Consider the following 15,825-nt stretch of genomic DNA (forward strand, 5'->3'; position numbering starts at 1 on the left):
TCCTCAAATGAATTTCCTCATGAGAACTTCTCACTTTAGAAATTCGATATCTTGATTTCTCGGTGTGTTTTCCAAATAACTCTCAAGCCCCTTCTTATATCTCTCTGTTGGACAACCACCGACCTAGATTAATTCCTAATCAAAGGCTTATATCGTTTTGGTTTGATCTCCATCTTCTTCTAGAACTTACACCCACAATTAGATTAATACCCATTAATATTTTTGATTTCCTATGTTTAGACTTAGTGTCCCATTAAAAAATATTAATTATTTTAATAAAATTGTCTTTGGGTGGAATTTCCCAAAATGCTTTCTGGGTTCTTTGGAATACATGTGCCCAAGCCTCCCTGCAAAATTTGAAGCCTAGAGTACATCCGATGCTACCACAAATCAACACAATACATTCTTATATAAGTTGAAAGCTGAGCTGTTTGTTGATCAAGAAATTGTTAGTTCTGCAATATTTTCTTTTTGTGCCTGCATAGTATGTGCCATTTGATTTACAAAACATAGCCTAGTTTTATGTGATGACATTCTGTGCATGCAATGTATCTCATTTTGTTGTTTAAACACAAACCAAATTTTCAACTTGTATTCATTTATTGTTAAAATGGTTCCCGTTGAAATCAATCTGTAATAGATGCCACATTCATGTGATATCAATTTATGTATAATGCACTCTGTTTGGTGCACAGGCAATTTTTCCCTTTTCTTGCTAAAACATTTAAATGTGCAATGCAGTATTGGTTTGCTTCACATGTTCTACTTTATTTTTATTTGATTTCTTGCACATCACATTTGATCAAGATTTTGTCAGTTATTCATGCAACATTTTCTTTTTATATGTGCAAAGTATGTGCTATTTGATATACAAAACAAAACCCAGGTTTATGATGACTTTCTTTTTTTAATCGGAGATATTATCGGCCGATTAATACACACACACACACACACACACACACACACACACATATATATTTTTCCAGCGATTTTTATGAAAAAATCGCGATTCGACCTAAAATAATTGTTGGCCTTGCCAACAACGCGTTATATAACAAAAAAAACACGATTTTTTTAATTCATTTGTACAGCAGAGAGCGGCACGTCGGCAACGATAGGGTTTTGGAGACTCTGAGGAGAAAAACAGACCTAAACCCACTGATTGGAGGAGAAAAATGGAGTGAAAGCTAGGGAGGAGACAAATTTTTTCCATCAAACCGATATGGGCACCAACATTTTGTGTTTTGTAACTTCTTTTTCTTTCTTTTTTTATTTATTTATTTAGTTATTTTTAATTTTTATTTTATATGCTTTTGGTTGGGTTTGGAATATGGATAACCCATTGTTTATCAAAAGAATTCAATGGGTTATCAAATATTTTTGAATTGATTTGAATCTTGATGGAGTTTTTGTCATTTGATTTTTCATTTTGTTTGTTAAAATTTCTTAAATTGTCAAAAATTCCATGTGTTTTACTTTTGTTATAACTTATGTTACTCATGTATATAATTTTTTTTTAGTTTTTGTACAATGTAAATTGTAAGTTTGTAACTTGTAATTCTTATTTTGCCATAGGTTCACCGAATCACCATTCAACTTCAAATTCAAAGTTCAAAGTCAAACATGCCAAGGAAATTGGACCCTCTATGGAAATTTGGTGACACTGATGGAGGGATTGATAGAATGAACTTGTCTTGCAAGTTGTGTGGGTAACATATGTCAGGGGGGTGTACAGATTGAAGTATCACCTTGCACAAATCCCTAGATTTGATGTAGGGCCTTACTCAAATACAAATCCGGAAATCATCCAAAGAGCCATGAGATCATTGGAAAATTTAGAGCACACTAGAGAGGCCAACGCATAAAAGAAGCAACTAACAAAGTCAGGTGAACACGGAAGTGGCACTGACTCTACTTCAGCATCAACCAACCCAATAGCTGTTTCATCATTTTTTGTTCCTAGAACCATGCTTGGTTCACAACCATCTATCACTTCGATGATTAAAAAAACTAAGAACAAGCTGACAAGTTGTTGGCCAAATTTCTCATTTGGAGTGATATTCCTTTCAGCATTTCAAAGAATAATCTATTTTTCCAGCCTGTTGTTGATGTTATTGCAACTGTTGGCCCAAGGTACAAAATCCCTTTTTATCATGACTTTAAAGGTCAGATTCTTCAAAATGAAAATGTTGACTGCACCAAAAGATTGGAGGAGTTTAGGGAATCATGGGCACAAACATGATGCACTGTGATGTCAGATGGTTGGACTGATCAAAAGGGGAGAACCCTTATAAACTTCTTGGTTAGTTGTCCCAAGGAGACTATGTTTATGAAATCTGTTGATACATCTGCACATATCAAAGATGCAAAAACTTTATGTGAATTGCTGGATGTGTTTATTTTGGAGGTGGGTGAAAAACATGTTGTCCAAGTCATAACGGACAATACTGCAAATTATGTTGTTGCCGGGAGAATGCTTATGGAGAGGCATACTACTTTATTTTGAACACCTTGTGTTGCACATTGTATTGATTTGATGTTGAAGGACATAGGGAAAATTTCTTTTGTCAAAGATATCGCTGATTCATAAAAAAACATTAAAAAATTTATATATAATCATACATCTGTGTTTAGCTTGATGAGAAAATTCACCAACAACAAAAAGTTGGTGCGCCCTGCCATTACACAGTTTGCCACCAATGTCATATCTCTTCAATCCCTCTTGAATTCTATGTGAGATGTGAAAAAAATATTTCTTTCAGAGGAGTGGCGTGCTTTAACAATGAGCGGCAAACCAAAGGGAAAGGCCATATGCAGACTAGTTTCATACTAAGAAGACCTCTGGGTGGGAGTGCAAGAGGTGTGCACTGTTATTGAACCTTTGGTAAAGGTCCTTCGATTAGTTGATGGTGAAAAGCTCGCAATGGGCTATTTGTACGAGGCCATGGACAGGGCAAAAGAATTCATTCAGACCTACTATGATGATAAGGGAGATAGGGGTTTCAGAGACAACTCCTCCTATGAGGAGTGATTGATGAACGATGGAACAACACACTCCATCGTCCCATTCATGCTGTAGGGATCTACCTGAACCCCGCATTTTCTTACGCATGTGGGTTCGTATTTGATGTTGAGATCATGGATAGATTCTTAACCTGTGTTCAGAGGATGGTGCGATCTCCAACAGAACGTACAGAAATCTCCAAAGAAATTGAGACATACAGGATGGCAGGTGGCACATTTGGCTTTGACATCGCTGTGACTGATAGGACGACTAAAATGCTAGGTATTTTTTAGTTTGTTTCAAATTTCATTGTCTCTTCAAGTTCATAACTTCATACTTTGATTCAACTTTCAACTTTCATTTTTTTTCTTATGTTTATTTAAAATTTTATTTGTAATTTTGTTGTAGATGCATGGTGGAAAATGTATGGTGCCAAAGTACCCATTTTGAAAAAGTTTTCCATTCAAATCCTCAACCAAACATGTAGCTCCTTAGGATGTGAGCACAACTAGAGTATATTTGAAAAAATACACAAGAAAAAGCACAACAAGTTAATACTTAAAATATTGCAAATTTCCAAATAAATTTTTGAATTCATTAAACAATATTTTTTTTTTATAATTATTATTTCATGATCTTTGTACAAGTTGGACTCCCAGCGACTTAATGACATGGTCTACGTCTACTACAATATTTGATTGTGGGTGAGGCATCTTGAGAGGACACCTGATATGGAAGCCATCTCATTGGATGGGATTGACACCACTGCTGCATAGAGGGTTAAGGCCGAGAGGCCTCTCATGGAGTCTGCTAATGATTGGCTAGTGCAGGAGGTAGTGGAGGGGGAGGAGGAGAAGGAGGAGGAGGAGGCGGAGCAACAGGAGGAAGAGGTGACACCACCTACTCGGGTTACCCCTGCTGCCAGTAGAGACGTGGTCTACCTCCTATAACTCCTACTCCTAGTTCTTCAGCTTCTAGAGCACAACAGAGTCCACTGCCAACTCCACCCCGCATCTACATCTAGAGGGAAAGGGAAAGCTATTGCATTTTCTCGCAAGAGGTGCAGAGGAAATCATTAGTATTAGACTTTAGTTATTTGGTTCATTTCATTGTATATGACATTATGACTCATGATATGGCTCATGAGATACATTATCATATTTTTTGTTGATATTTTGAGGCTGAGTTGGGAGTCATGAGTCAGGACTTACTATTCAGAACATGATTCACTGTTATGTGTGATGTAGTACTAGAAATGATATTAAACATCTTATATATTAATTTTTTTTATCATATTTATGTGCCAATGTATTTATTTTATGTTGTAGATGTTTCAAATACTAAAAAAATTGAAAAAAAATAAATATTTTTGTATGTTACAATTTTTTCCGGATTTTTACCGATTTTTTCCTTGCGCCAATTTAATCCCGATAACAATTAATGCAACATTGCTATTTTTCTATTCGAATATTAACTCTATTTATAACTTGTATTTATTTGTTGTAGAAATAGTTCCCATTGAATTTAACTTGTAATAGATGCCACGTTCATGCCATATCCTTTCAAGGATAATGCAATCTTTTTGTTGTACAGCTCTTTTCCCCTCTTTTTGCTACCTTCCTGTGATAATGTTTAAATGTGCAATGCAATATTGGTTTGTTGTATGTGTTTTACTGGTTATTTTTATTTGATTTGTTGTAATCTTTTTATAATATTTTTTTGGAGCTCAATTCTGCATGTTAATTTTTAAACTTTGGTTGATACCTCTATATTGTGAACAGTAAAGTCTTCAAATGAAAATAAAGGCAATAAATATAACAATATAAACTATTGAACTAAATAAATAATAACAAACGTGGTGCATTGCCTCCTGTTAGCTTAAACATAGGCCATTTCCCCCAAATCATCATTATCTTTGAGTAGATGATTTCACATCTCTACATAATGCCTACAGAATAATACACATAGGAATGCCAACATTTTCACAGCATGCATTAAGGTCATGGTCATTTCCTTGTCAGCCCTTCCAACAATCATTGATTTTGTTCTTGCTCAAGTATCCCCTACAGAATAGTACACATAGGAATGCCAACATTTTCACAGTTTACATTAAGGTCATGGTCATTTCCTCGTCAGTTGTTCTGACAAACATTAATTTTGTTGCTCAACAACTATCAGACAATAGTTTTTGACGATGTTCTAGTAAACACTGATGAAACTGTACTTCATCTGCATACACTTGGGTGCTCTTTATATACATATAATCTTTTTAGCCCAAGGAAAAAATCTTACTGTCAGATATTTAAATGAAGAATGTGTTATTGGCACCAAGGTAGATTTGTGGATATGTTGCCCTTTTCCCCAAAATTTTCTAGCAGATTGATGGCTGATTGCATAGATCACTGGTAAACTCAAGAGGCCAAAATTGATCTCCAGATCTTTATGGACCTAAAACGAGCATCTACAAATCAAATGAACCCATGGGGCTAGCTGGGTGCTGTTATCTACATGAACGTGTCATTTTGAATAATTAAAAGAATTGAAAATGAATATGTGTGATGCTTGCCTCTGCATGTTATCACAAATTGGCAAGAATGCCTTTTCAAGTTAACAAGCCTATGTTTGTACTTGATAAAAGAAATAATATGAATAATTTTGTTAGACGTTATAGATGTCAATTTCACCTAAAAGGGGAAAAGAATAAGATATTTACAAAGTTTTCATGTTAAAGAGCCCATGCTTGCAGCTGATAAATGAAAGAACAAAACAATTTAGGATGGATATTGGAGCTAAATTTTACAAACGGCGCAAAAAATAGCATATTGTTCCACAAAGCTCCCAAGACGCATGTTAACAAATGCTAACCTCATGCAAATAGCTAGCACGGTTTGCAGTTTTTTACAGTTTCTAGCTTTCTTTTATAGCACACTGATTTGGTTGATTAAAAATCCAGTGTTTTTTAGACACAAGGCAATGCCTCATAGATGATAAAAGAGAACATAAATTATTTATGATAGATATTTGAGAAATCAAGCTTTGCGAAAAGGAAGAGGTCTTTTAATGATTTACAGTCTTCAGGAAAAAGACTTATTGAGAAAAATGGCAAGCAAGTTTGACAGTATCTTATGACTTACTATGTTGTGCACTGATTTGGTTAGTACATTGATGCATACACTGGCCATTATTGAATCCTGTGTTTAGATTTTGTGCCTTGTAGGTGCCTCACAGGAAAAGATAACCGTGTTGTCTTGTCTAATAACAGGAAAATACAACGCCAAAGCTGTAGCAATGTACAAAGTAGCCAAAAAATTCAAGTATGCAATGTGTCAATTAATTCTCTGCTGAACACTGTACACATCAAATATGAAGACTTTGGAAAAATGAACTGTGATTAAAACATGAAGGATATTTAAATTTCTAAGAAAATTGAAAAACGCAAAAGCACTTCCTTCAGTCTTTCCTAAATGTGTTCGTCTAAACTTGATGCGCTGTAAGAAACTTCAGACAATTAGAACATGGTCACTTTGTTCAGTGTTTTTCTCAAGGCCTTTTTCTGAAAATGACACCCAGAATCAGTCTTCAGCTGTGGCATTGTTCCCCTAGGAGGATATTTGGGCAGCAGGGATTGGGTCATCATTATTGGTCCTTTGGGTGTTGGTGCCATTGGCTTTCTCTTGTTTATTTGGAACCTTTCCAGCTTTCTTATTAGCCTGTTCGCTTTGAGCAGCTTTGACCATTACTGCTTTAAACTGTCAAAAAGTTTAAAATAAAACAAGTCAGCATTGTTACTCAATTTTTAAGATTGCTATACTAAGAAAACAAAAATATTTCTTCCTAGTGCAGAGAACTAAGTTTTCTGTGGTCCATGAGGTCCTGTAATTCTATCGTCACTTATGCTTTGTCCATGTTTTGACCTTTTGTCATAAATGTCTTTGTACACTTGCTTTGAAATGCTGAGACGGGGTCTTCATTTCTGTTTGGTCCATTTTTTTATATAATAAGAGTTAAGTTCTTCACATTGATCTTGTCTAATGCCCAGGGAACTTTCGCATGACACATAGAAGAGAAGGGTGGATAGAAGACAAAGATATGAAGAAACAATTGTATTTGGAAGAACAAAGTAAGCAGATTAACTGAAAATAAATAACATGTGTTCACAGGAGATCTAACAAAGATAGTTTACTGTCAAACAAAAGCAAGCAAAGATAAGCTCTACCTACTAAAGGGATTTTTCCACCAACCCTGACATTTGACAGCTGTGCCATGTTTGAATGCAATTGTCACGTAGTACAAAATTCATCCTTGAATTGAATAAACAAAAAATGGGCATATATCTAGATTGACGGGATCTATTTGGTTACCATGATATTTATGATGGGATTTATTTAATTGCATACACAGGTGATAAAAATAAAGTGAGAGGGGCAGTAGATAAACCTGGTAAACAGAGTAGATACAATTCCGTCGAATTTTGGCCATCATATCCAAAAATAAATTGTAGCCTTCAAGCTTGTACTCTATGAGGGGATCTCGCTGAGCATATCCTCGCAAACCGACCGCTTGTTGGACAAACTTCAATGCTTGCAAATGTTCCTTCCATAGACGATCAATATTGGTCAATATAAAATAACGCTCTGCTTCTTTCATCAAACCAGGTGACTCTTTCTCTACCTCCTCCTGCAATGAAAGCCAGCCAGGGCTTGGTCAATTTCCTAATTAACAGGTTTAGATGTTAGAAGAAGAAAATAAGTGCTTAATTTTGCATATCTATTTTAGTGGTGATATCTCCATGAAGTGGCCATAAAAATCTGCAGGTTTCTGCACTCCCTAGTTAGGACCCAGAAAGCTTGGTAAAGCAGGTAAGGTTGCCTGGTAGATTGTGTTAGATGAGTACACATTGTCAAGGCAAAAAAAAAACCCTATAATTTAAGAGAGTATCTTGAAGTATATGGGATCTGCACAGTATCATATGTGCACATTCCCAAGGAAAACATAACCTTTAATTTAGGAGAGTATTTGGTAGTTGATGAGGACAGGTATTGACCTACATCTGTATCATTACATAAACAGTGATAAAAAACGACTTTATCCACGTTTGAATTTACCTTAGGCATTATGTTTGAATTGAAGATGCCTTACGCATTCCCTTATCGTACTATAACAGAATCTTAATACAGATTTGGACAAATATAGATGAAAGAGATGAAGAGGATGTAATGAAAAAGATGAAATCTCGATCAAGGTGTGAAATGTGTGGCCAGGGCTTAGAGATGGGTAAGAGTTTTGTTTTCATGGGCAGTTACAACTTACAAGGTTAGTCAATTCATGGTGCCCATAGAGTACCAACGTACAGATTACAATACTCTGTATTCTTATGCCTAACTTCTACGTAGGAATGGAAATGCTGTTAAGTCCATGCTTGTTGAATTGGTACATCATTAAAGTTATAGACAGTTTTGGAATACAATGATTACTCATCGTAGATGGTTAGACAAAATTATGACAATATTTAATAGGTAGATTAGGAGAAGATTATATGCCATGTGTCTCAAAGAAGGGAAACAATTTCATTCTCAGTAATGGTAAATTGGCAGAGGTCACTTTCATGTGAAGCATTAATACAAACCAGGATTTCTGTCCAATAACATTTTGGGGAGTGCTGATTAATTATACACTTTATGCGGTTCAATGATCGTGGTCAAAAGTTTTGGAGCCATGTTGCAGGTCCCATCCTTGTATGGTTTGAACTTTTGCAAGTTGTTATCAAAACCACCAACGTTTCAATTGTGATTGAATCTAGTACTTTGGTAAGCATTTCGATCTGCTATACACTTGTCATAATTACGTTGATTTCTGTAGCATCGGATGTGCTCTAGCCTCGAGATTTTGCAAAGAGGCTAAGACACATGCATTCTCCAATACCCCGAAATCGTGTGGGAAAATTCCACATAGAGATGGTTTAATTAAAATAATTAACTTTTTAAAATGGTTCCCTAAGTCTAAACTTAGGAAATTTGGTTAATTAAAGGGTATTAATTAAATCAAGTTTCAATCTTCTAGAAGAAGACAAGGATCAACTCTCAGTTAATCTTAGCCGTTGATTATGTTTTAATCTTGGCCGTTGGAGCTCCAACGAGAGATTATAAGGAGTTCGATGGGCACTTGGAGAACACACTTGTGCAGTTCGATTTTGCTGGGAAGTCAATTTCCAGAGTAGAAGTTGTGAGTTGCCAGAGGTGATACAGAAAAGTCGAAGCAGTGAGAGAGGGGCAGGGATAGTAGACTGGAGGAGATTTTCCAGTTCCGGGGAGTGCAAGGCAGAGAAGGTAGAGAGAGGTTCAGAGAGGCAGCGCAGTGCTTCAGAGGGAGTCCAAAATTCTACTGAGGAGCAGTCAAAATCTAGTGCCGGAAGCTGGGGTGTGAGACCAGAGGGCCAGAGGGTCGAGTTTCCAGCCAGCAGAAGATCAGAGGAGGAGGTGATGCAGTCCCTAGAGGCTATGACGCAAATCTGTGTAGGGTGACGCAAAGCATGCGCAGAGGCAGCGTGGGGCTAACCATCCAGAGCCTGGATCAGATTTGGATCGCCAGTGACAATGTGAGATTTTTCTCACTACCTCTTTGCTAGTTTATTCTCTGTATCAGATTTCCAGTTTGGGCATCTAATGATTTGTACTCAGATTACTACTGCATAATAATAAAACCCTCAGTTGCTGCACCGGTTTTCCCACATTGGGTTTTTCTGGGGATGTTTGTCCAAAAATAACAATGTAATTGTGTGTGTTTATTTCTCTCCAGTGCAGTATTTAGTTTCCGCAGTATTTTATTTTGTGTAGGCTGCAGTGTATGTATTTCGATATTTGCTGTAGAAAACTGCAAGTAATTTGTTCAAAGTAATTTAACAAATAGGAGAAATATCATTAGTTTGTTGCAGTAGGAATCGGGTCACAGATTTTTCACATAGTACCGGAGCACAGATTGTAAGCCGGAGAGCTCAGAGCAGAAAGGAAGGAGGTTCGAATTTCTGCCTTGGCAGCAGTTCGAAACCCCAGAGGCAGTGTAGTCCTTGGGCCAAGGAGGTCGAGTTTTGAGGAAAGATCGATTTCTCTGAGTGAGTCGATAGAGAAATTCAATTTTCTAGATCAAAGCTTTCCAGAGGCAGAAGGGAGCAACATATTTTTCTTTGCAGAGTAGATCTTCAGCTGGGATGCAGTTATTTTGTAGCAGTTGCTGGTAGAATAACGTCAGAAGGAGAGAAGAGCACACAGTGAGGGAATTCCTTCCTCAAAGGACTTCTAGCCAACAAGTTCGAATTTTCTTAGCAGAGCAGCAACAGTTGTGTGCGGGATTTCTCACTCCAGAAGGGAGTGCAAATAGCTGCGCAGCAGCTATGCAAAGGAGAAGAGGAAGAAATTCAACCTTTTTTAGAGAGATAGCATCAACTAGGTTAAGAGATCAAGATCGGTTGGACAGAGCCTCCAACTATGTGATCTCGAAGGCTAAGATTTCCAACCTTCTAGATGAGCATGATTTCAAAACTTATGTCAATAGTGTGGTAGTTGTACCCGCTGATGCAGATCCACTCAAGAAGTACAAGAAGGAGATGGCGAGAGCTAAGAGGTTTATTCTCGATGGGGTTCGATATCATGTGGTATCTCACATAGTTGGCAAAGATACTGCTCGATAAATGTGTGAAGCTTTAGCTACGCTATACGAAGGATCTTCTGAGCAACGAAAGATGTATCTTGAGGAGAAGCTGAGATGCATGAGGATGCAGAAAGGGGAGCGTGTAGACCCATTCCTTACTAGGCTTCAGGATGTCCGGGACCAGCTGGCTTTAGTAGGGTAGCGCCCCAACCCTCAAAGTTTGTACCATTAGCGCTGAATAACGTTTCTGAAGAATAGCAAGTTTTCATCGAGAGTATCCTAGGTAGAGAAAAACTGCCAGATTGGGAATGTGTGTGGGTTGATCTGCAGCAGGAGGGCATGAGACGAGATCTGGTGAAGACCACCATCAGTGGCAACAACAGTGGGATGAAGTAAGTCAAGGAGGAGGAAGGCGTGGTTCTCACATCTAAGGGGTAGTAGGAGCAACATAGAAAAAAGGACATTTCGACGATCAAGTGCTTTAGGTTTGGTGAGCTGGCTACTACAACACTCAATGTCCTCTTAGAAAGAAGGACAAGGAGGAGAAGCAGGATGCATCCGTTGAGATAGACAGGCTGTCCTCCAGATAGGAGGAAACGTTTGCCATGATTGCCGAGATGCCTCTAAGGGTGAGGTGGGGTGATCTGGAGTTGTAGCCCTAGAGAGCTATAGGATGGGTAGGATCCTTGAGGAGTCCACCTCTTGGATCAATACCTTGCTACGGGAGCCCATAGTCAACAGTAGCAGGATGGACCAATGACAGTTGGTGCAGTTAGGTGCCAGAGTGACAGATGCAGTAGCTAGTAGCGGTCGGATTGTGAGCAGCGCAGAGTAGAGTTGGCAGTAGTGCAGTTGGCACAGAGTAGAGTCAGCAACAACGCAAAGGTTTCAGTGACAGTGCACAGACTAGCAACAGTCAGAACTTAGACGATAAATGCGTCATACTGAACACAGTTGGTTTAGTATTTTGGATGCTTTTCCGTTGCAGTTGCAACAACAACGGTTGGAGAGGGTTGCAATGCAGATGTAGTGTTGGCAGTAGTTCAACTGCCAGATTGGGAATGTGTGTGGGTTGATCTGCAGCAGGAGGGCATGAGACGAGATCTGGTGAAGACCACCATCAGTGGCAACAACAGTGGGATGAAGTAAGTCAAGGAGGAGGAAGGCATGGTTCTCACATCTAAGGGGTAGTAGGAGCAACATAGAAAAAAGGACATTTCGACGATCAAGTGCTTCAGGTTTGGTGAGCTGGCTACTACAACACTCAATGTCCTCTCAGAAAGAAGGACAAGGAGGAGAAGCAGGATGCATCCGTTGAGATAGACAGGCTGTCCTCCAGATAGGAGGAAAAGTTTGCCATGATCGCCGAGATGCCTCTAAGGGTGAGGTGGGGTGATCTGGAGTTGTAGCCCTAGAGAGCTATAAGATGGGTAGGATCCTTGAGGAGTCCACCTCTTGGATCAATACCTTGCTACGGGAGCCCATAGTCAACAGTAGCAAGATGGACCAATGACAGTTGGTGCAGTTAGGTGCCAGAGTGACAGATCAGTAGCTAGTAGCGGTCGGATTGTGAGCAGCGTGGAGTAGAGTTGGCAGTAGTGCAGTTGGCACAGAGTAGAGTCAGCAACAACGCAAAGGTTTCAGTGACAGCGCACAGACTAGCAACAGTCAGAACTTAGACGATAAATGCGTCATACTGAACACAGCTGGTTTAGTATTTTGGATGCTTTTCCGTTGCAGTTGCAACAACAACGGTTGGAGAGGGTTGCAATGCAGATGTAGTGTTGGCAGTAGTTCAACAAGGCCAGCAGCGGCACAAATGTAACAATCAGAGTTGAGCAGTAGTTGGCGGGTAGTAGAGCAAGACATCAACAATGCAGCAGGAGATGGTGCAAAGGCAGAGTGATTCTTCAGTGGGTTGCAACACTAGAGCACATTCCTTGCTAAGAGGGAGTGTTGATTTCTGTAGCATCATATGTGCTTTAGCGGCTTAGCCTCAAGATTTTGCAGAGAGGTTAAGACACATGCATTCTCCAATACCCAGAAATTGTTTGGGAAAATTCCACCCAGAGATGGTTTAATTAAAATAATTAACTTTTTAAAATGGTTCCCTAAGTCTAAACTTAGGAAATCTGGTTAATTAAAGGGTATTAATTAAATAAGGTGTGAATCTTCTAGAAGAAGATGAGGATCAACTCCCAATTAATCTTAGTCGTTGACGTTGATTATGTTTTAATCTTGGCCGTTGGAGCTCCAACAAGAGATTATAAGAAGTTCGATGGGTACTTGGAGTACACACTTGTGCAGTTCGATTTTGCTGGGAAGTCGATTTCCAAAGTAGCAACTGTGAGTTGCCAAAGGTGATTCAGTAAAGCCAAAGAAGTGAGAAAGGGGTAGGGATAGTAGACCGGAGGAGATTTTCCAGTTTCGGGGAGTGCAAGGTAGAGAAGGCAACGCAATGCTTTAGAGGGAGTTCGAAATTCTGCTGAGTAGTAGTTGATATCTAGTGCTGGAAGCCGAGGTGTGAGACAGCAGAAAATAAGAGGAGGAGGTGACGTAGTCCCTAGAGGCTGTGACGCAGATCTAAATAGGGTGACGCAGAGGCAATGTGGGGCCAATCATACAGAGCCTGGATCAAATTTGGATCGCTAATGGCAGTGTGAGATTTTGCTCACTACCTCTTTGCCAGTTTATTCTTTGTATCAGATTGCCAGTTTGGGCATCTAATGATTTAACTTAGATTACTATTGAAAAATAATAAAACCCTCAGCTTGCACTGGTTTTCCCACATTGGGTTTCTCCTGGGACGTTTGTCCAAAAATAACAGTGTAATTGTGTGTGTTTATTTCTCTCCAGTGCGGTATTTAGTTTCCACAGTATTTTATTTTGTGTAGGTTGTAGTGTATGTATTTCAATATTTGCCATAGAAAATTGCAAGTAATTTGTTCAAAGTAATTTAACAAATAGGAGAAATATCATCAGTTTTGTTGCAGTAGGAATCAGGTCACCGATTTTTCACAAATTATACTACGATGCTCAACAATAATGTATAATATTTAAAAAATTGTTTCCGTGGGTCTAGTACTCTAATGTATTTTGAGGGTTTAGAGTGAACAAAATAGCAATTAACTCTCTGTATCACAAAGGAAATGTGCTAAAGTTCTCTTTCTTCGAGTGGCAGTATGAATGGGCCTAACAATTTAGAGCTTGTGTTTCCTCCTTAGAGGTCACAGGTTATTATCTGGAGTAGGGTATGTACACCTTTGTAGACTAAGCAGTAAAATTACAACATGGAGAAAGTCCCTTGTCCTATTGGACAATGGAGAAACCAACGCTCCCCATGTGTTTCGCAACATGTGCTTAACCGCCTCTCGTGGATCCGTTAACTCTAGCGATTTGTCCGTTTACTAACACCTGCGGGTTTTGGTGTAACGACAATCGCGATTCCAACATGTCCCACGAACAAGAAGGTCCCATACACCAATTTGGAGTCTTGCTGGGTCATGATCTTATAATTAGATTATTGTTATTATAATTATAAATGAATACAAGTGGGGATCCTTTGTTCTTTCATTTATTGTTTAGCTTATTTTAGGTGATTTGAATGCATGTCCACAAAATTGCAACAACCAAAACAACCACCATGATGAACTCAATTTAGATAGTCACAAGTTTGGTGCAACAGATAGTACATGAAGTGAACACAAAGATCAATTCACAAATCACGCACATTGGTGCAACATATTGGGCAATGATAGAACTCATATTTTTCATTAAGAACGCTGCACAATGATATATGAAAGATGAAGCTTACAACACGACCAAGTGAACTATTTACACCATTGACCTATTTATCATCCTAGAGGTGTGGAATAATCTTAAAAAAGGATTATTAAATGATTCATTTCTTGTTTCTTCATCTCCTTAATTACATTAATGCACAAATGAAGATGAAGAGACAAAGAGAAAGAAGACAACCCATTATCATTGTTGGGCTCCTGTGGATAGTTGAATCCGTCCATCCACATGGCTATACCTGTATTGCGTTGAATTGTGTGAGTTTGTGAACATAAGCACACGTCAACACAACTAAGTCTAAGTGCAATTGGGTTGCAACACCAAAATTTTGCTGCTGAGATATGAATGCTTTTGAGACAACACAATTATAATTGATGTATGCTAGAGGTGGACCATTGCAATGTACATCCCAAATTGATAATTTCCTTTGACTATGCACCTTTGATACAAGGACCAAATTTTTGTGCCGATACTTCAACCAAATATCTGCAATCAATCTCTCTTTTCAATGTGACTCCACTAGTCATGGGTGTTGGACACATAATCCTTCGGGATTTTTGTCCCTATAAATAAAATTGTAAATATTAGGGAAAAATGAATAGGAATGATCAAAGGACCATTGGAAGATGAAATCAAGAGTCACCCTATTGTATAAATATGATTTCACATTAATAGAATGACATCAATGGTATTACAACCATGGCTGTGTGGCCTTCCTCGATCATGGTTTTGTGGTCTTCCTCATCTAGGGCACTTTCTCCCATAGTTGTTAACATTTTCCATCACGTCCATTCACCATTATTGAATCTGTTCCTCAAATATTGGTTTCCCTTCTAGATTCAACCTTCCATAGTGCTCATCGTAGAGGTAGTCTCCAAGTTTGCATGGTTGTTTTGGTTCGACTGTCATGCCTCCACTCATTAAGATCATTCTCTTTGTTCTTAGACTCTCGATCAACCTCTGTCGACTTGCATCCCCATGTTGATATCACCAACACAATAAACACCAACTTGGAAGCCAAAGGAAGATTAATCACCATGGGATTGTAGTTGATGTCGATAGTTCCATCCTTCCATAGCATTCTACCCTTGCGAACTCTCATCGTTTGCAACTCCGTGGGTCCTTTCTATCATCTCAAAACTCGTTCATGGCCTCTCTCTTGTTTGCGTGTCTATCCAGCTTACATTCTCATCTATGGGCTCTCTTTGTCACTTTTGAACCCACTCCATTGTTGGCAGATATGCATACTCCATTGGAATGGTATGCCTTATTAGTATTAGGCTCTTTCACTAGTGGAAACCATCACAAACCGGGGTTATGTGATTTAGATAACATGCACATAGCATGCTTTTAGTGATAAAAGCCCTCAATAACACGGT

The 15,825-nt window shown here is 38.6% G+C and overlaps 1 protein-coding gene across 1 annotated transcript in view; it reads right to left on the reverse strand.

Annotated features, from left to right (window-relative positions):
* Positions 1-6,039: 6,039 nt before the first annotated feature.
* AGY1 (Albino or Glassy Yellow 1) overlaps positions 6,040-15,825 on the reverse strand; it is a 388,365-nt gene continuing 378,579 nt past the window's right edge. The window contains exons 20-21 of the mRNA XM_089424074.1: positions 7,442-7,681; positions 6,040-6,753 (exon numbers count right to left, since the gene is read on the reverse strand). Coding sequence (XP_089280200.1) covers positions 6,604-6,753; positions 7,442-7,681 — 390 coding nt within the window. The 3' untranslated portion in view covers positions 6,040-6,603. The remainder of the gene's footprint in view (positions 6,754-7,441; positions 7,682-15,825) is intronic.

The sequence above is a fragment of the Pinus tabuliformis genome, chromosome 4_2, assembly GCF_031772625.1.
Source record: "Pinus tabuliformis cultivar Carrire ecotype Pingquan chromosome 4_2, CPIR1, whole genome shotgun sequence".
NCBI lineage: Eukaryota > Viridiplantae > Streptophyta > Pinopsida > Pinales > Pinaceae > Pinus > Pinus tabuliformis.